The sequence below is a fragment of the Arvicanthis niloticus genome, chromosome 1 (genome assembly GCF_011762505.2).
Source record: "Arvicanthis niloticus isolate mArvNil1 chromosome 1, mArvNil1.pat.X, whole genome shotgun sequence".
NCBI classification, from domain to species: Eukaryota; Metazoa; Chordata; class Mammalia; order Rodentia; family Muridae; genus Arvicanthis; species Arvicanthis niloticus.
Window position 1 is genome coordinate 52,748,645 of NC_047658.1, and position 20,420 is coordinate 52,769,064.

General features: G+C 47.1%; 1 protein-coding gene across 4 annotated transcripts in view; it reads left to right on the forward strand.

Annotated features, from left to right (window-relative positions):
- Positions 1–18,771, forward strand: part of Slc28a1 (solute carrier family 28 member 1) — a 51,179-nt gene extending 32,408 nt beyond the window's left edge. For all 4 annotated transcript variants that reach the window (XM_076936792.1, XM_076936805.1, XM_076936800.1 and 1 more), the window contains 8 exons: positions 566–691; positions 8,546–8,676; positions 12,281–12,449; positions 12,553–12,750; positions 16,330–16,411; positions 17,345–17,443; positions 17,548–17,659; positions 17,917–18,771. In XM_076936792.1, the coding sequence (XP_076792907.1) occupies positions 566–691; positions 8,546–8,676; positions 12,281–12,449; positions 12,553–12,750; positions 16,330–16,411; positions 17,345–17,443; positions 17,548–17,659; positions 17,917–17,989 (990 nt within the window). In that variant the 3' untranslated portion in view covers positions 17,990–18,771. The remainder of the gene's footprint in view (positions 1–565; positions 692–8,545; positions 8,677–12,280; positions 12,450–12,552; positions 12,751–16,329; positions 16,412–17,344; positions 17,444–17,547; positions 17,660–17,916) is intronic.
- The last annotated feature ends 1,649 nt before the right edge of the window (positions 18,772–20,420 follow it).

Here is a 20,420-nt window from a genome sequence, read left to right on the forward strand (position 1 = left end):
AATACCCAGAAATGACAAGGACGTCTTCCTGGGAGCAGGAAGTATGTGTAGGGATTGACTTACCATCATACCCATCCTGCAAAGCAGTACCGGGAATGCCGGGGGCTCCATAGCTGGACTGGACAAATAAAGAGTGGTCCAGACTTCCCCACAAGCCCCAAAGCAAATGCTCACTTCAAGCCCAGCCCCCCTTTTTGGTGATACTCTCTGGGATCATTAGAAGCTCGGGCTTGCTTCCCCTCCCAAGCTTCTGCTTGCTTCCCTGGAAAATGAGGGTCCTTTCTGTCTCAGGTTGTAAGCACTGAGGGGGAGGTGCCTGGGTGTGAGGCACGTGGTGTCAACACACAGGGTGGGGTGGAGTGGCAGTATGTAGGTCCTGTCACAGAGGTGGAAGGACAATGATTTTCAGAGAGGCTCAGCTGAATAGGAACCCACGCTCTGTTTCCTCCTCTGAGATTCTCCGTTAAGAACTGTGACCATCACTCCCACCACAAGGACAGGGAACACAGTGCCCAGCCGCCGGCCGCTGCTGCAGCTCACTGTTTGCCTTCTGACTTGTTTGTAGACTGAAGCTCCGCTGCTGATCCGGCCCTATCTGGCAGACATGACACTCTCTGAAGTTCACGTTGTCATGACTGGAGGCTATGCTACTATTGCTGGCAGCCTCCTGGGCGCCTACATCTCCTTTGGGGTAGGTATAACCTTTTTCTGCTTGGCTATGCCAAAGCCCTAATGTTGCCTTTCTGGAAGCCCCACATGCTCTTAGTCACAGCAGCAGCCATGGGGTATGCCCGTCTCTGTCTCAAAGCCCAGCTTTGCCTGAGCAAGTCTACTTGGTTAGACTTTTCAAATGGGTGCTGGGACAGATTCTAGAATTACCTTTACTAAGCTCTTATGTATCAGGCACTATGCTGGGTACTTTAATATTCCCATTTTATAGATTAGCAAATTGAGGCTCAGAGAATAAATTAATGGCTAAAGCCAGGATCTGAACCCAGATCTGACTTCAAAATGCATGCTCACTTTCCCATAGTCCCACATGTAGGCTTTCCCTGGGGATCTGCCCTCCTAAATGATATATAACATAGTCCTCTCATGGGACGATCCAGTATTATGAATTGGGCTCTTAATTCTCAATACAATAGCATAGGCAGAAAAAAATATCTACTTCCACATGTGTGGAATTACTTATTTATTTTATGTGTATGAGTACACTGTAGCTGTCTTCAGACACACCAGGAGAGGGCATCAGATCCCATTACAGATGGTTGTGAGCCACCATGTGGTTGCTGGGAATTGAACTCAGGTCCTCTGGAAGAGCAGTCAGTGCTCTTTACCACTGAGCCATCTCTCCAGCCCCAATTTCCTTTTTAAAAAGAGCTGTAATCCTAGCACTTGAGAGGCTTAGGCACGAGGATCAGAAGTCCTAGGTCATTAACTACATGTGGAACCGAAGGCTATCCTGCCTCAAACGTCAAAGAAAAAAACTAAACATACAAAATTTGAAACACCAAACTTTATTGGTAGAACTGTTTCTCACTAGTGACATATTAGACACACTACTTGCACATCTTAAGGTCTTTAAACATCTTAACTTTGCTCTGGGCCTTGTGATCAGTTTTAAGAATCGTCCCCATGTTCGTTCTAGACACATGGGCTTTGTAGACACCTCCAGTCATTAACTAGGACTTAAAGGCAAAGGTTGTATCTTACCACACTAAAAGAAATAAAATAAAGCCAAAGGACGTGGTGGCGTACGCCTTTAGTCCCAGCACTTGGGAGGCAGAGGCAGGTGGATCTCTGAGTTTGAGGCCAGCCTGGTCTACAGAGTGAGTTCCAGGACAGCCAGGGCTATACAGATAAACCCTATCTTATAAACAAACAAACAAACAAACATCAGTCACCACCTGTGATCTCAGTACTCCTGAAGCTGAGGCAGGAGGATCAAAAGTTCAAGGCCAACCATGGTCACATAGTGAAACCCCATTTTAAACAAAGTTAAAACAAAACAAACAAACAAAAAAAAAAAAAAAAAAACCCCACGGATGTACAGCAGGGCTATGCCCAGTGAACACACCAATAAATGTATCTTAAGTTGAAAATACCAGCTCCATCACAGACAGTCCACTGTCAGCACCAAGCTTCCCCTGGCCCTGTGGGCAGTCCTGGACCTGGGGCTTGACTGGCTGCAGCTGCCAGCATCACAAGAAAACATCCCACTGCATTCGGCCAGCCTGGGAAGGATCACAATTCAAAAAGCCAAGTGAAGTTCCTGCAGAATGCTTATCACTTTATTACCACCTTGATGTAGAATTATCCGTTTAAGCTGTTAAGTCAGAGACCGTCTACACTGTAAGACTTTTGTCCATTTTATAGCATCTGGCTTAAAACTCAGCTCCTTCCTTCTCGTCAGTCTGGAGCCCAGGTCCAGCCCCAGAACGTTTCCCTCCCAGGTGACAGCCTGGCTACATCTGTAGGCTACAGGATGTGTGGCCACAGGGCTGGGAGGAGGCAGGGGAGGGAAGCCCCAGGCTGCAACCATAGCAGGGTTTGGGAGAGCACCATACAGTAAGGACCTTCCTTCTCTTCACACTCTACTTCTTCTGTCCCTGGCTGCAGAGAAGCTCTCTTCTGCCCCCTACCCGCCCTCAACTGTCACTGCCTGGCCTCCGGCACTGTTTCTTCTCCCTTCCCAGGGAGCCTCTCAGATTCTTTTTCTTTGTTTTGTACAGCTGGCTTTTAAACCCAGGACCCCATATGTGCTAGGCAGGTCACTGAGCTACACTCCCAGTTCATAGATTCTTTATTTTCAAAACATTTTTGCTATTATCATTTGTGTATGAGCAAGGGAGCACACATGGCAAAGGTTTGCGTGTCACATGTGGGTTAGGGAGGAGTCAGTTCTCTTCCCTCCACCATGGGTTCTGGGGATTGAACAGAATCTTGTTATGACAAATCCTGTTACCTACTGAGCCATCTCACTGGTCCTCAGCCCACAGACTTCTCTTTGTGACTCAGCTTCTGACCCTTTGTCACATCCTTCCTATTGCAGGTATTTGGATAGCAGTAGGACCTGTCCAACACCGTAGTCATGAGCTACTGAGCAGGTGAAACATGGACAGTTTAAAAAGAGGTGTCCAGTATTCTTTCTTCAGTGCTAAAGAGCAAACCCAGGGCTTCAGTCCCAAATGCTAGGCAAGCTCCGTACCACTGAGCCAAGGTCCCATTTTTTTTTTTTTTTAATGTCTAAGTTACTTAGACTGCTCTTGAACTGGTGACCTCCTGCATCAGCCTCCCAAATAGCTAGCATTACAGACTTGTACCCCCCAGGGCTGGCTTTCTTTGCACTTTTAAACATGTGGCTGCTGGCCACAGTAAACGGTTGGTGCTTTTCTGGGTGGTGTTTTATGCCCTGTAGGCCCATCCCGTGGGAGGCAGGGGAGAAGGATCACAAACTTGAGGTCACCATCAACTGCACAGCAACTTTGAGGCCAGCCTGGGCTACACACAACCGTATCTAAAGACTGTAGCAGGAATAAAATTATAGATGTGGTCCCTGTCATGTTTGTATTGGACAGAGCCAGCCTAGGTCCTCTCTTTTGTCACACAGCCACAAGTGTCATTTGACTGAATCGTTTTGTTGTGACCTCCACATACATTTCCAACTTTGCTGTTGTTTCAAAGGCTCTAGGGTAGATACAGGTTTTCACCAAAAATCCAAACAAACTGGTCTCTTGGTGCAGGAGTCTCTGAACCCAGGTCATGGTAGCATTCAGGAGTTGGCCACTCATGTTTCTTATTGAATTGTCCCCAAGGGAAACAAGGTCTGCAAGATCCTGAGTGGGCAAAGTGACTCTGTTGCTTAGTTTCCACATCTGTAAAATGGGCAGACGTACTGGTTGCCTAGCCATAAAAGATAGACTGAAGATGGTCAGGAAATACTTAGCATGGTGCTGAAAAGAGACCATATTAAGATCAGAAGGTGGGCTGGGCAGTGATGGCGCATGCCTTTAATCCCAGCACTTGGGAGGCAGAGGCAGGTGGATCTCTGTATTTGAGACCAGCCTGGTCTACAGAGTGAGTTCCAGGACAGCCAAGGCTATACAGAGAACCAAAAAAAAAAAAAAAAAAAAAAAACAGGCAAACAACCCTCTTTCCCCAAAAGCTCAAAAACCAGAAATCTCTCCTTTGTTTCCTTTCTCACTAAATACCTTTCAGAAAGGTGATGTGTTCTTGTCCTATTTGTAGAGGGTAGAGGGAGGCCTAGGTGGCTGAGATGGAAGGCATTCTTGACTGTGCCCCTGGACGCAGGGCTGGGGGAGGTACAAAGGGGCCACAATAGATTAGTTAGTGTGGGATGAACCAGCACCGGCTTCACCGCCTGCATGCTGGAGTCCTGCATCTCCATCAAGAACAGGAACTGCCACTGTGGCATTTGAGGCTGTGGCTGAAATGGCTCTGGAATATGTGTCCCTCCTAAGATCCAAGCTTACTGAGTGTACTCTTCAAGCTGAAGGAAAAGGTTGGGGGTCTAGGTTGGTAGACAGAGAAGCCCCAGATTCCAGGTGTGACGGTGTCCACTCTGGAGCTGAGCAGCCAGGGAGAAGACAATGGGAGCCCTGAAATCTCTAAGAGGGCATCCACCCAGACTGCCCCTTATCCGGGAGGGATCAGGGTGCTGGGCTTGCCATCTAGTGCTGGTGACAGAGAAGAGGAGCTGGGCTTCTTGCTGGTTTGTTTTCATGGTATGCATGTGAGCTTTCTGTTTTTAGGACAGAGCACCCCAGAGGAAGAGTTAAAACGTGGAGATGTGTTTTATTTATTATCATGCCTTTAGAAGTTTCCACCCACTTTGCCCATCACTGTGGGCTTGTGCAGAGATGGATCATCATGGCAGAGAGGGTGTTGTAGAATAGTGCTGTCTACCTTAGGGCAGTCAAGGACACGGAGAGACAAAGAGGAGGTGGAAGAGTCTGGGTGCAAGATATACCCTTAAAGGCATGCCCCAGTGACCTACTTCTCCCAGCTAGGCTTTCCTTCCTGCAGTCAGTGTGGATGGATTAACTAATTGGTGAACTCAGCTCCCTCCAGGCTCTGAGGCAGCTGAGGACCAAGCCTTTGTGAGGTGAGGGATTCTTCATTTTCACACCTTGGGTGGTTTCTGCTTCTGAGTAAGGAGAAACAAGTAGGGTTTAGAAAAAGAAGGAGGATTTCAGGGCCGAAAGACCTCCAGGCCTTCTTCAGCTGCCACACTTCATGTCTGTTCCCTGTCTGCCCTCTGCCTTTATTAGCCTGAGCCTCTGTAAACCCACTTCCTGTCCTCTCCCTGCTTCCTCTTGAGGCAGGGGGTTCACTGTGTAGCTCTGAGTAGCCTGGAATTATAGATTAGGCTGGTCTTAACTCACAGAGATTTGCCTGCCTCTGCTGAGACTAAAGGTGTATGCCACCATGTCCAGAACTGAACTCAGGTCCTCTTGTGGAATTGTGGAGGCATCTCTCCATCCCCCTTCCCCCCACCCTGCCATTTTAAAAACAGAGTCTCAAGTTTCTAGGCTAGTCTCAAACTCACTACATAACCAAGGATGACCTTGAATTTCTGATTCTTCCATCTTGAGTGCTAGATTTACAGGACGGTACTACCCCTAACTGGGAATAGAACCCTGTGCTCCCTGCACATCAGACAAAAACTCTGCCTGAGCTGCATCCCAGACTGCCTTCCTTTCTACTTAAAATTTAAAAACTGCTCTTGGCTTACTACAAAATTCTAAGGAGAAAAGATCTATTTTGCATTTCTGGTTTTTTAAAAAATAGTATAGAGTTATGTACCTATTTTTTTGTTTTGGTTTGGTGTTTTGTTTTGTTTTGTTTTGTTTTTTGAGACAGGGTTTCTCTGTGTAGCCCTGGCTGTCCTGGAACTCACTCTGTGGATCAGGCTGGCCTCGAACTCAGAAATCTACCTGCCTCTGCCTCCCAAGTGCTGGGATTAAAGGCGTGCACCACCACCGCCCGGCTGTTATGGACCTATTGAAAGATATCAAAAAGCACCAAGAAAGAAAATCACTTCAAACCCAGTTCACCAGGGACAGCCAGTGTGCTGACAACTAGGGGACTCCTTCCCAGACCTCTTCTAGGCAATTTGGTGTTTGTTTTCCTCATAGTCACAGTCCTGTTCTTCACACAATTTTGTGTACATTTTCCCATGTTGCACGACTCTGAGAAGCATCATTTTCAGGACCATTCTCAGGATGGAGTGATGGCTCAGTGGGTGAGAATGCTGGTTGCCCTTACAAGATAAATTTAAAGGAAAAGCTATTTGCACATTGTCAGATGGCTGATTCTGATGTCAGTTTGGTGAGTAGTGCAGTGGAGCGATGGCTGTTCATCTGTCTCTGGAGCAGTGAGGGTATGTGTTTTGAAAGTGTCTCTCTCCCCACCCCTCAGAGTTGGTGGTGGTTACAATCTTGCTGGAGTACTTGTCCAGTGTGATTTCCAGAGTTAGACCCAGTGCCTCCTGGCTGTTGAGGGAGGCTGACTCCTTAATACAGGAGTGAGGGAGACAAGTTGCCTTGAAGTGGTGAGTTCCCTGTCCCCCTAGGTATTCAAAAATAGAGCATAAGGGTTACACTCCATTACCTCATATAAGCTATGCAGAGACAGGGATGGGCTACCTGCTTTATCCATTTTAATTCTCAGTTCTTGTAAAGGAATTTTAATCCAGCAACATGGCTGCTCTGACAAGGGATTCCATCTAAAGACCTCCTAGGTTTGATCCAGCTGGAATAACACACCTTTAATCCTTCTGACTGGAATACAGATACTCCCTTAGTACACACTGTTTATCCCAAAAAATAAAAGTAAAATTAGTTTGTCAAAGGAAGCAGCCATATTTGAAAGTGACATCTAATTGAGGGGCAGACAAAGTGACGAATCAGAGAAAGATTTGACAGAATGTGGCAGAGATAGGATACGCCCAACTCTCTTAAGAGAGGAAGAGGAAGAAAGGCTACTTAAGAGCAGTGCAGGAAGAGATGGGAAGGGGAGACTGTGGTTTTACTGAGATAGTTTTCCAAAGACAGGTTGCAAATGAAGACAAGATAAGCCAGAGAATGAGAAGAAGCCAGAAGATTAAAACATATTGTCAGAGTTAGTTTGAGGCCAAGCAGAGCAATTCAGTCAGAAGCTGAGAGAAGCTGATTAAATTGTATGGAGGCTAGAAGCTTCCAGGACTAAACCTAGGATAGGTACATCAGAGAAAAAACCCCTCTGGTCTTAGCCCAAGCTGTGTATCCACATAGCCTGGGTATGGCTCTCATTTCATCCCATCATCCAAGAAACTGTCACAAACTCTTCAGCCAGAAGGGAATTAGTGGTCAAAGAGAGACAGCCTAGGTGAGGAGAACCTGTGAAATAAGAGCCAAAGGCCATGTTGGATTTTAATTCTTCTCCCTTTATTTTGAGCAAGTCATAGTTATTCCTCTGGGGTCTCAGTTTCTTAGTCACTAGATGGGGTAGTGTCACTTGCTTGGCCTACCTTGCAGAAGTATTGTTTTTAAAACAAAACAGTGACCATTCTTTTGTTTGTTTGTTTGTTTGTTTTTTGGTTTTTCAAGATGGGGTTTCTTTGTGTAGTCCTGGTTGTCGTGGAACTCACTCTGTAGACCAGGCTGGCCTCAAACTCAGACATCTGCCTGTCTTTGCCTCCTAAGTGCTGAGCTTAAAGGTGTGTGCCACCACTGCCCAGTGTGAACCATTCTTTTTTGTTGTTGTTTTTTTATGTGTATTTTATATGTGGTATATATATGTGTGTATATATATGTGTATATGTGTGTATATATGTGCATATATGTGTATATATATGTGCATATATTTATATATGTGTGTGTTTATATATGTGTGTATATATGTGTGTGCATATATGTGTATATGTGTGTGTATATATGTGTGTTATATATGTGTGTATATATGTGTTATATATATATGTGTGTGTGTATGTGTGTATATGTGTTCGTGTGTAGAAGAGAACAGCTCACAGGAGTCAGTTCTCACCTTCTACCATGTCAGTTCCAGAGACTGAACTCAGGTTTTCAGGTTTAGCAGCAAGCCCCTTTAATAGCTCAGCCATCTCATGGGCCCTTGCAGAAGTACTGGGAAATCATCTGAACATAAAAGGGATTATTAATGACCATGCCAGCGAAGAACAGTGAAGTCATACTTATAAGAACATATCACAAACATAAATACATGTTCCTCTGCCACCACATTTTTTCTACCTGTCCCTCAGTTATTTATTTATTTATTTATTTATTTATTTATTTATTTATTTATTTTTTGAGACAGGGTCTCAGACTGACCTTGACCTCACTGTTGTAGCTGAGCAGGACCTTGAATTTCTAGTCCTCCTGTTTCTACTTCCTGAGTATAGGGATTACAAACATGCACCTCCATGCCTGGTCGTGTGGTTCTGGAGATCAAACCCAGGGCTTCATGCATGCTAGGCAAACATTCCACTCTTACCAGCCCCAGACCATCTCTGCTGTTCTTGCAGATTGACGCTGCCTCCTTAATTGCTGCCTCTGTCATGGCGGCCCCTTGTGCTTTGGCCCTCTCCAAGCTGGTCTATCCAGAGGTGGAAGAGTCCAAGTTCCGGAGCCAGGAAGGCGTGAAGCTGACATATGGGTGAGTGTAGCAGAGGGCTTTCTGAAGGGCACTAGGGCCAGGTGTGGGGACAGAGGTGTTGAAGAACAGTGCTGTCCTTGATTTGTTTCTTTCTTCCATGGAACTTGGGCCTGTTCTCTCCCATCTCTGCCTTGGTGCAGCTTCATATACAAACACACACTTTTTAAAAAAAGATTTATAGCCGGGCAGTGGTGGCGCATGCCTTTAATCCTGGCACTTGGGAGGCAAAGGCAGGCAGATTTCTGAGTTCGAGGCCAGCCTGGTCTACAGAGTGAGTTCCAGGACTACACAGAGAAACCCTGTCTTGAAAACCAAACAACAACAACAACAAACAAAAACAAAAAAAGCCCAAAAGATTTATTCATGTATTTTATGTTCATGAGTGCTCGGTCTTCATGCATGTAAGAAGAGGGCATCAGATCCCATTATACATAGTTGTGAGCCACCATGTGGTTGCTGGGAATTGAACTCAGGACCTAGAAAGAGCACTCAAGTGCTCTTAACCTCTGAGTCTTAACACACTCTTTTACACTAATTTATTTATTTAATATGCATGATATTTGCTTGTGTGTATGTATCCACACTGATAGACGTTCATGTGTGGCTTAGAACAGACCACAGCAGACCAAACGGTTCCAAGTGGGGTTTATTCAGGAGATAGGGCAAAGATGGAGGTGGGGGAGAAGAAGAGAGGGAGAAAGAAAGAAGAAGGAGGTCGGGGGTTCTGCCTGCAGGGGTTCTGCCTGGGCAGTGATGTAGCCTCTCCCAGGTGAAGGTAGGGGGTAGCTAGGTGGATTCTGGGAATGTATGGCGGTTGCCTTGGCAACAACGTGGGGGTCGCCTAGATGTGATGTTACTGGGTTCAGAGCCTGATACCAACACACACCATACGCTTGAGGAAGCCAGAAGAGGGTGTAGAGTTCCCTGGCACATGGATGGCTGTGAGCCTCCACGTGGGTGCTGGGAATCGAACAACTTGGGACCTCTAAAATCACAGCTAGTTACTCTTTTTGTTTGGTTGGTTTTTCTTTTCTTTCTTTCTTTTGTTTTCTTTTCTTTTTTTTTTTTTTTTTTTTTTTTTTTTTTCTCGAGACAGGGTTTCTCTGTGTAGCCCTGGCTGTCCTGGAAGTTGCTCTGTGGACCAGGCTCACAGAGACCTACCTGTCTCTGCCTCCTGACTACTTGGATTAAAGACATAAGCCACTCCCACCCTGCTCAGTTACCTTTAATCTGTGATCCATTTCTCCAGCCTGAGCACCCTTGATGAGGTGATTGATTTAGGCAATTGATTCAGTGCCAGCCTGGCTGTATAGCAAGATCAAGGCCAACTTAGGCTACATAGGGCGATTTGTTCAACAGACCAAAACAAAGAAAACACCAGCAGCAACAACAAGCACTGACTTCACTTTTCTAACCAGCAAGAAAAAAGGGGCTGGTCAAGGTTCACTAGGGTGGCTCAGCTTTCCGTGTGGCCTGGTGTTGCTCCCTGCCACCTTCTCTGCATTTCTGACATCTGACCACCAGGTGGCAGCCTCACATTGGCAAGGGGAATGCCAGGTTCCTAACATGCCTTTGTCACAGTCTTATCACCACCATTAACAAACAAACCTTTAAAAATGTTCAGAAGAAGCTGGGTGCGGTGTCATATGTTGGTAGTCCCAGTCCCTGGAGATAGAGGCAGGAAGGTTAGGAACTGGAGGCCATCATGACTACACAGTAAAGTCCAGGCCTGCCCAGGCTCCATAAGGCTCGTCTTAACACTCCCCATGCTCAGACACTGAAAAGACAGCCCAAGGAGTAATCCAAACCTCACACCACCTGAGGCTCTGGGGTTGCTCTGTCCTATGGAAATAGACTTCAAACCATCTTTATCACCCCCACACCTCCTCTTCCCCCACCCACCCCCACTTTTTCTTTCTTTCCTCTTTTTCTTTTCTTTCTTCCTTTTTTTCTTTTTTCTTTTTTCTTTTTTCTTTTTTTTTTTGAGACCAAGTGTTGAGTATCTCATCTGGTCTCAGACTGTAAACTGGCTGTATATCTGAGGACGACTTTGAACTTGTGATCCTTCTGCCCCTCCAGCCTCCACTACTTGAATGTTGGGATTATAAGCATATACTATCACTCCCAATTTATGGGGTTCTGCGGAATCAAACCCAGGGCTTTGCACATGCTAGGCAAGTGCTCTACCAATCGATTTATATCCCTAACCTTTATATATATGCTTATTTCTCTTTTTTATGTATATGAGTGGTTTTGCCAGCCTGTACATAAGTATACTGCATTCAAGTCTAGTGCCATGGAGATCAGAAGGCACCAGATTCCCCCAGAGCTAGAGACAATGTAAGCTGCCAAGTAGGAGCTGGGAACTGAACCTGGGTCTTCTGCAAGCAGCCAGTGCTCTTAGCTGCTGAGCCATCTCTCCAACCCCTAGACATCTTTTTATTGCGTTTTATTTATTGTATGTGTGTGTGGGATGCATGTGTGCCACAGCACTTGTTTGGAGGTTACAGGACAATCAGAGGGGCCCCATTTCCTTTCTGAGACAGAGAAAGAAAAGAGGGAAAGGGGACTGCTGATCACAGAGGTGAGAAAGATGCAGATTTCTGGGCTGACCTATAAGATAAGGCAGCAGTTGAGAGCTCAGTGCATCCTAAAAGCAGGCCAGTCCCAACAAACTCTGGTGGAAGCTCGTTCTCTGCTTCTACCATGTGAGCTCAAAGCATCAGGCTTGGGTTGTTAGCCTTAGCAGCAAGTATCTTCTTTTTTAGACATAGTCTTCTTTCCTAGCTGGCCTAGAGTTCTGCTGGCCCGCATGCCTGGCTTCTGGCCTGGTTTTTGTTTGTTTGTTTGTTTGTTAAATATAAGAGAAACATGTGCTCTTAATAAAATCTTTTGCTTAGTCCAGTATATCAAAAACATTTTCATTTCATCATGTGAGCAATAAAAATAGTAAGGCCAGACATGGTAGCACAGGTCTTTAATCTCAGCATCTGGGAGGCAGGTGGATCTCTGTGAGTTTTAAGCCAGCCTGGTCTAAATAATGAGTTCCAGGATAACTAGGAACCATGATACATGGAGAGACCATGTCTCAAAATAAATAAATAAATAAATAAATAAATAAATAAATAAATAAAACGAAACAAAATAAAACAAAAAAACCAAGATACCCTCTTCTCCTTCTCCTTCTCCTCCTCCTCCTCCTCCTCCTCCTCCTCCTCCTCCTCCTCCTCCTCCTCCTCCTCCTCCTCCTTCTTCTCCTTCTCCTTTTCCCTCCCCCTCTCCCTCCCCCATCCGTCTTCTCAAATCCTCAAAATCTGAGGGTATACTACATTTACAACACGACTTGGTTAGGACCAGCTTGCTTTCAATCGGCCAGAGACACATTGAACTATCAACTTCTATCCTGTAGCACAGCCCAGAAACATGAGTGCTTTCTCATCCGTTGGCCAACAGGCCCCCCTTCCCTCTCTCCTTATCTCAGAAAGAAAGCAAGCCTCCTTGGTTTTGAAGCCCTCTGTCCCAGGTTCCCCTTTGAGTCTGTAAGGTGGGGGCATTCACTGCTTAGAGACATGCTAGTAATGACACCTGTTGATCCCAATGGTAGAGACGCTCAGAACCTCGTGGAAGCAGCCAGTGCTGGGGCTGCCATCTCAGTGAAAGTCGTTGCCAACATTGCTGCCAATCTGATTGCCTTCCTGGCTGTACTGGCCTTCATCAACGCTGCCCTCGCCTGGCTGGGGGACATGGTGGATATCCAGGGACTGAGCTTCCAGGTGTGGCTGTGGTGGAGGGGGATGGTCTCAGGACAGGGAATGATTGGTGGACACCTGGAAGAGCCCTCTGTCCCACCCAACTCTCTTGCCCTTTTATTCTCAGCTCATCTGCTCCTATGTCCTGCGGCCTGTGGCCTTCTTGATGGGTGTGGCCTGGGAGGACTGTCCGGTAGTGGCTGAGCTGCTGGGCATCAAGCTGTTTCTCAATGAGTTTGTGGCCTATGAAGCACTTTCCCAGTATAAGCAACGGCGCCTGGCAGGGGCTGAGGAGTGGCTTGGTGGCAAAAAACAGTGGATCTCTGTGAGTATCCTGATCCTCTCCTTGTAGCACGGGATGGCACAGCGCTACCCAGGCCCCTGACCGCTGTTTTGTGTTTCCTGGGCCTGCCTGAGACACTGAGACACACTGAGGTGGCGCTTAGGCACTCTTATCCTGCTATCCTGGGAAACCAGACAGGCTTGGTTGCCCCGTCTCTCTAGCAGCAGAACTGCACTATGGGCTCCAGAAAGAGCGTTGTCTGAAGCCAAGTTCCAGATGGGTCACTGCTAGCTTTGGCCTTGAGTGAGCTACTGTGCCTTGCCTCTATTTTGAAAAACAGGGGTTATTAGCATTTATTCTAAAAACACTACCAGGAACAAAATTATGTAAGCCATGTAATTATGAAATTGGCCTTTCTAAAAGAATACAGAGTCATAACTTTTCTTTTCTTTTTTTTTTTTTTTTTTTTTTTTTTTTTTTTTTTTTTTTTTGGTTTTTCGAGACAGGGTTTCTCTGTGTAGCCTTGGCTGTCCTGGAACTCACTCTGTAGACCAGGCTGGCCTCGAACTCAGAAATCCGCCTGCCTCTGCCTCCTAAGTGCTGGGATTAAAGGCGTGCGCCACCACCACCCGGCCAGAGTCATAACTTAATGTTGGGAATTTTTAAAAAAAAGTCTATAGTAATCTCGATATCCTAAGATAACAGCTATTGCTTTTATCTGTTTTATTCCTTTTTGTGTGTTGTTTTGGGGATATGGATTCATGTAGCCCAGGCTGGCCAAAGACATATGGAAGAATGGCCTTGAACTCCTTCTGCTTCTGCCTTCCAAGTGCTGGGGTTACAGGTGTGAGCCTTCATGACCAGCTTCTCTTGTTCTTTCTAAGACAGAACTGCACAGCTGCTGTCCACAGTACACTGTAGCCAGCTCCCCCCGTCATTATGATGCATGGAGCTTTTTATTTTCAATGCATGAGGTTGTATTAGGCCCTCATGCGCACTAAACACTGAGCTATACACCACTGGAAATGTACTTTTTTGTTTGGTTGTTTATTTTGATTTTGGTTTTGGTTTATAGAGACAGGGTTTTGCTCTGTGGCCTTGGCTGGCCTGGAACTCTCTCTGTAGACTAGGCCACCAGCCTTTGCCTCCTGAATGCTGGGCTTAAAAGTGTTTGCCACCATGCTTGTCTCCAAAATTCATGTATCTTTAAAATATATGATAATAGTTATTTCAGTGTGTGTATGTATAAGTGTTTTTGTGAGTATGTGTATGCCTGCATCTCTCTCTGTGTGTATGTGTGTGTGTATATATACATATGTATATATGTATATATATACATATGCCTGCCCCTACCTGTGTGTCTGTGTGTGTGTGTAGCATGTCACATGTATAGAAGCCAGACGACAATTTATAGGACTTGATTGAACTTAGAATGTCATGCATAGTGACAGCATTTCACCGGCTGAGTGATCTCACAGCCCATATTTGAGAATCTACCTTATTTATCACTTATTTATCAGCCTTGTGCTGTTGGGTCATCAACTGAACTCCTTATCTGGCTGCACGTATGATGGTGTTGAAATGAATATCTCAGTGTAGAACTTTCCCTACTTCCTGGCTCATTCCTTCAGGAGTTTCTTGAGATGTAGCTAAGCAGAACCTCATGCTGGGCCCTCCTGGAGCAACTTTTCTGTCTATTGTGGTAGTGGTTAAGTGCAGCCTTCATGCACCTGACTGCAGTCACCACCGGAAGTCTGTGTTTGAAGGCATGTTTGGGGGCTGAAGACAGCGCTCACTTGGCAGTGTTTGAATAGCATGCGCAAAGCCCTGGGTTTGGTCCCCAGCATTGCATCAACTGTTAATCCCAGTCCCCAGTTAGTAGAGGCAGGAGGATCGGAAGTTCAGGGCCTTACTTGACTACTTAGAGAGTACCAAGAGGGCTGGAGAGATGGCTCAGCCAGTTAAGAGCACTGGTTGCTCTTCCAGAAGACCCTGGTTCAATTTCCAGCACCCACATGACAGCTATGTATAACTCCAGTTCCAGGAGATCTGATACCCTCATATAGATATATGTGCAGGCATAACATCAAAGCATTTATTTTTTAAAAATGATATTTAAAAAAAAGAATTCCATTCCAGGACAGCCAGGGCTACACAGAGAAACCCTGTCTCAAAAGACAAAAAACAAAAAACAAACAAACAAACAAACAAACAAAAAAGAAAAGAAAGAAAGAAAGAAAAGAATTTCAGAAACACTTTCTTACTTTTAGAAATATTTCCCAGTTTTGTTTTGAGACAAAGTGTCATTAAGTTACCCAGGGAAGCCTGAAATTCACAGTCTTCCTGCCTCCACCTAACTAGGAGCACATTCTTTCTGTTATGGTTTTCCCTATTTCCTCTCCTTCATTTTGTTTGAAAGAATTTAATTTTTAAACATCAATTTTTATACCTATACCAAATCTTTCTCTCTGAAAGATTTCCGTTTTTTTCATCCCCCTTTTATGATCTTATATAGTGGTCATGTAGGTATCAAATTCCAGAAACAATAAGACAAAATGTTCAGACCATGAGCTGAGCCTACAGAACTGGATCCCGTCTCTGACCCAGCTGCTTTGTTATGTGAACTTCAGCTACTGGACTTTGTGAGCCTCAGTGTATTTAGTCAGCCCTAAAAATGCGTAGGACACTACTACCTTGAAGCTGTAGTCATTATTGTCCTATGTATCCTGTGATTTTATGTTTAAAACACTTATTTTCTTCAGTGGTATAAAATTTACTTTATCTATGTTGTGAGGCACAAGTGGCAAGCAATTATTTTTTCAAAGTATATTATTTTTGTTTGTTTGTTTTCTTTTTAAGCTCATAATAAGGAGAGGTTTTTATCTTTTTTGTTTAGATGTGTTTGCTTTATGTATATAAGTGCTCTGTCTGCATGTACACCTGCAGGCCAGAAGAGGGCATCAGACGCCATTGTAGATGGCTGTGAGCCACCATATGGTTGCTAGGAATTGAACTCAGGACCTCTGGAAGAACAGCCAGTGCTCTTAACCACTGAGCCATCTCTCCAGCCCCCAAAGTACAGGTATATGCAGTGACCAGAAAGAAGCAAGAGACTGCAGAGATAGGAGAAAGGGTGGCCTTTGGCACACTGAACCAGCCTGAATTAGAACCCAAAAAGCTGGTAATTGGGCAGGGGATGTAGCTCAGTTGGTAGAGGGCTTGCCTAGCATAAAGAAAGCCCTGGGTTCAATTTCCAGCGCTGCACAAATTGGGCACGGTGCTGTAGATTACTGTCTGTAACTTCAGAGGTGGAAGCAGGAAGATCAGGAGTTCGAGACCATCCTTGGTATAATGAGCCTAAGGACAGCTTAGGACGATCTGAAGTTCTGTTTCCGAAACACAAAACAAAAGGTGGGTCTTAAGGATGCAGGCTGAAGGTCAGCTGAAGAGAGGCTGTGTTTCCTGGTAGTGAAGTAGGAGCTGACGTAAAGAGGGAGCACGTGGCCAGCAAAGCTGCATCACCAGGGGCTCCAAGGCCAAGGCCATAAAGGAACAGAGTGAATTAAGGCCAGGGATGCTTCATGTCCTGCGGTGAGGCCTCCTTGGAATCTGCATTTTCAGGTCAGAGCAGAAATCCTGACGACATATGCCCTCTGTGGATTCGCCAACTTCAGCTCCATTGGGATCATGCTGGGAGGCCTGAGTGAGTCCCTGGGCTGGACAGGAGGACTCCTAGGGATGGCGGAGAGGGGCGGTGTAAAGCAGAGTAAAGGGTAGGAGGTCACAGGTAAATGGAGGACAGACACCCTCACCCAGGCCCCTTTCTGCTACCCTGCTTTCTTTTCCCCCTACTCCCCCAGAAATCTTAGTTTTCTGGCTTACCCCTGCTTTCCACTATGCCCTCACAGCCAGCCAGGGAGTAGAGGGCCCTCGTGAATGTGGCTCTGAATGCAGCAGCCTTTCAGGGTACAGGGCCTGGTTTAGAGAGAAGTGAAGTGATGGCCAGGAGGGGCTCAATCTGTACTTGGTCCTTGATTTGCCACACCGGGACTCATCTTCCTAGCTGGGCATAAGTGACACACACATCTATAACCCCAGCACCCAGAAGAATGAAATAAGTGAATTCTGACTTTAAGCTGAGGCTGGACTTAAAGACCAGACCTTGACACAAACCAAACAATAACACACACCCCAGGGGCTGGGGTGTAGCTCAGTTGCTATTGTGGTTGCTTCACATGCTCAGGGCCCTGTGTTATATCACCACATACACAGTGGCTTGTGCCTGAAATCTCAACATTTGGGAGGTAGCAGCAGGAAGATCAGGACAAAAGTGGGGGGGGGAGGGAGAGGGAGAGGGAGAGAGAAAGAGAGAGAGTGGGGAAGAAGGAAAGGGAGAGGGAAGAGAGGGAGAGAGAGGGAAAGAGGGAGAGAGAGAGAGAGAGAGAGAGAGAGAGAGAGAGCACAACGATCATCTTCTATCCCTCCTCCTCCTCCAGTGGGTGTGGTGAAGGGGACATCACTGGATGCTGTGAGCTGGGCCAGGAGAGCAATGCCAGGAGGGCAGTGTCAGAGCTTCAGGAGGTGGGCAGAGGGGTGGGTGGCCTCCTTGGCCCTAAGCTCTCTTGCTCCCCTACAGCCTCCCTGGTCCCCCATCGGAGGAGTGACTTCTCCCAGATCGTGCTCAGGGCGCTGACCACAGGGGCCTTCGTGTCCCTGGTAAATGCCTGTGTGGCAGGTGAGCGCTGGTCCAGCGGCCTCAGAATTCTGACCCCTTGCTTTCTAGCCTCTCTCAGGCAGGGCTGGCCCCTGAGCCAAGCCTCAAATTACTTCCTTCCACAGGGATCCTCTATGTGCCCAGGGGGGTCGAGGTGGACTGTGTGTCTCTTCTGAACCAAACTGTCAGCAGCAGCAGCTTTGAGGTTTACCTGTGCTGTCGCCAAGTCTTCCAGAAGTGAGTGCCTGCCTGGGCTGTGTGTGAGAGTCATAGAGCAGAAAGCCCAAGTACCCTCGTGCTTTTGGCCCTTGGGGCCAGGATACCAGGGTAGGAATGTTATGGCTGTGGCAACTGTGACCAAGGAAGATATGAAGGCTTTAGGGTAAAGGCTGGGGAGGAAAGCTGGACCAGAGATGTGGAGGGACTTTCCCAGAGCTGCACAGCCTATTAACTGCTACAGAAGTGGCCTGGATATTCTACTTCTTTCTTTTCAGCACCAGCTTGGAGTTCGGCCAAGAGGCACTGGACAACTGCTGTGGGTTCTACAACCACACAATCTGCACATAGCTGGGTCTGAACATCTTCCTGACCTCAGGGCTCGTCCATCCCAGAGAGGCCATGGGGCTCAGCACTACTTCCATGCCACAACTGGGAACGGTGCTACAGTGAATGAAAGATGCTACCCACCCTGGTCCCATCACTGCTCACATGTCCTACCTCTCCAAGTGTGAGTTCTCAGTGTGGTCGGCCCCCTTGCCCTCCGAGAGCCGACATTCTGGTCCTCTCTACTCCTCTTTCCCTGGGACCCTCATGTGCGCCTGGCCAAAGCCTCCTCCCTGCTCCCTCCCAAGCTTCCAAATTGCTGGATGGCCCCAGAAACTGTCTTTAGAGACACCTTCCCATCACCCAATCCCCGAGAGGGCTTTCCAGACTGGTGTCCTGCAGGACATCATCTCATTAGGTGTGGTGTCAGAGTGGCCCAGAATCCACTGGTTTGGAGCACTGCACTCAGTATAGTTAGATGGGGGTTGGTTGGTTTGTTGGGTTTTTAGATGGCTCTCGTGTGGCTCACTCTGGCCTTGAGCTCATTTGGTAGCTGAGGTAACACTATTCCTCATTCCTCCTGCTGTCACCCCTGAGCGTGGGGAGTTCAGGTGTGCACCATCACACCGGGCCATAAGGGCTTCTTATCTGGGCTGTCAAGAGATCTCAGTGGGTGAAGGCATCTGCTGCTAAGTTTGATGAACTGACTCTGATCCCCGGGGCCTCAAGGTGAAAGAGAAGAATAATCTCTGCATGTGTGGGTGGCACATACTCTGCCCCTCCCAACGGAAAACAATAAAATGTAACTTAAAACCTTTACTATTTGTGTGCATGGTGTGTATGTAAGTGCCACCATAGAGGTGTGGCAATCAGAGAACAACTTTTGAGACTTGTCTCTCTTCTACTTTATATGGGTTCTGGGGGAGTTCTTTACCCGCTAAGCCATCTGGCTCCCCAAGAGCTTTCTTTATTGTGTTTTGCTTGTTTGTTTGTGACAAGGTCTTACTATGCAGCCCTGGCTGGCCTGGAACTATATAAACCAGGCTGATCTCCGACTAACAAAGTCCCACTGGCTTCTGTCTCCTGAGTGCAGGGATTAAGGGCATGCACCATTGTAACTTTTTGTAAAAATGTTGCTTTTTGTTTATAATTCTTTGTCTTTATATTCTTCTATCTACTTTGTGGGCCCTTCCTGGGTTCTTCTTTTATTCGTCTCCTAACAATGTCTTCTCTGGCTCAGCTCAGCTTCTCCTGGCTCAACTGTCACCAGCTGTCATCTCTTCATAGTCTGCTAGTTAACTCACTTTCATGTGTCTCTCATTTTCACTCTTCAGAGTCTCTTCTCCTGTCCTTTCCTCTCCCCTCCCTTCCCCTCCTCTCCTCTCCCCTCCCCTCCCTTCCCCTCCCCTCTCCCTCCCCTCTCCCTCCCCTCTCCCTCCCCTCTCCCCTCCCCCTCTCCCTCCCCTCTCTCATCCCCTCCCCCCCTCCCTTCCCCTCCCCTCTCCTGCCCTCCCCTCTCCCTTCCTCTCCCCTCTCCTGCCCTTCCCTCTCCCCTCCTCTTCCCTCCCCTCCCCTCCCCTCTCCCCTCCCCTCCCCTCTCCTGCCTTCCCCTCCCTTCCCCTCTCCCTCCCCTCCCTTCCCCTCTCCTGCCCTCCCCTCCCCTCCCCTCCTCTCTCCTGCCCTCCCCTTCCCTTCCCTCCCCTCCCCTCTCCTGCCCTCCCCTCTCCCTCCCCTCCTCTCCTTTTCCCTCCCCTCTCCTCCCTTCCCCTCCTCTCCCCTCCCTTCCCTTCCTCTCCCCTCCCCTCTCCTCCCTTCCCTTCCTCTCTCCTCCCTTCCCCTCCCCGTCTCTCCCCCCACCCAATCTTCTTCTACTCTGACCCCACTCCTCTGTCCTCCGTCCTCTGCCTGCTGCTCAGTCCTACTACTCTCTTCTACATCTCCTAACTCCATCTCCTCCCAGCCTCTGATGGCCTTTTACATCCTCTCCTGTTTCCAGAAGTACAAGAGCCAACTGTCACTGAGGAGCACGGGGTCATTTTAAAGGGCCAGGCATATAAAATATTTCATACAACATATCATCTCCTAGCTCCAGGACCTTTTCGTGACAGAAACATCTTTTTGAAGGTTTCATGGAATCTACTTGGGCAAATATCTGAGTCACACTGCTTTATTTCCCCCGACTGTGATATAAGCCAATGTTTGCACACACTGGGATCCATCATGGCGCTGGTGCTTTAACTGTTTTCATTCAGTCCTCACAATACTCCTGTGGGGTTGGCACTGTTGTCATCCATAGTTGAAAAATCAGAGGCCCAGAGCAGTTAAGTAACCTGCCCAAAGAAACACAGCTAGAGAGAAAAAGCAGATTTAAGTCCAGGGCATCAAATTCTGTATTCTGTGACATGTAACTTCTCCACTAGACTACTAGTGTTGGAGGAACTCTGATGGGGGAGCA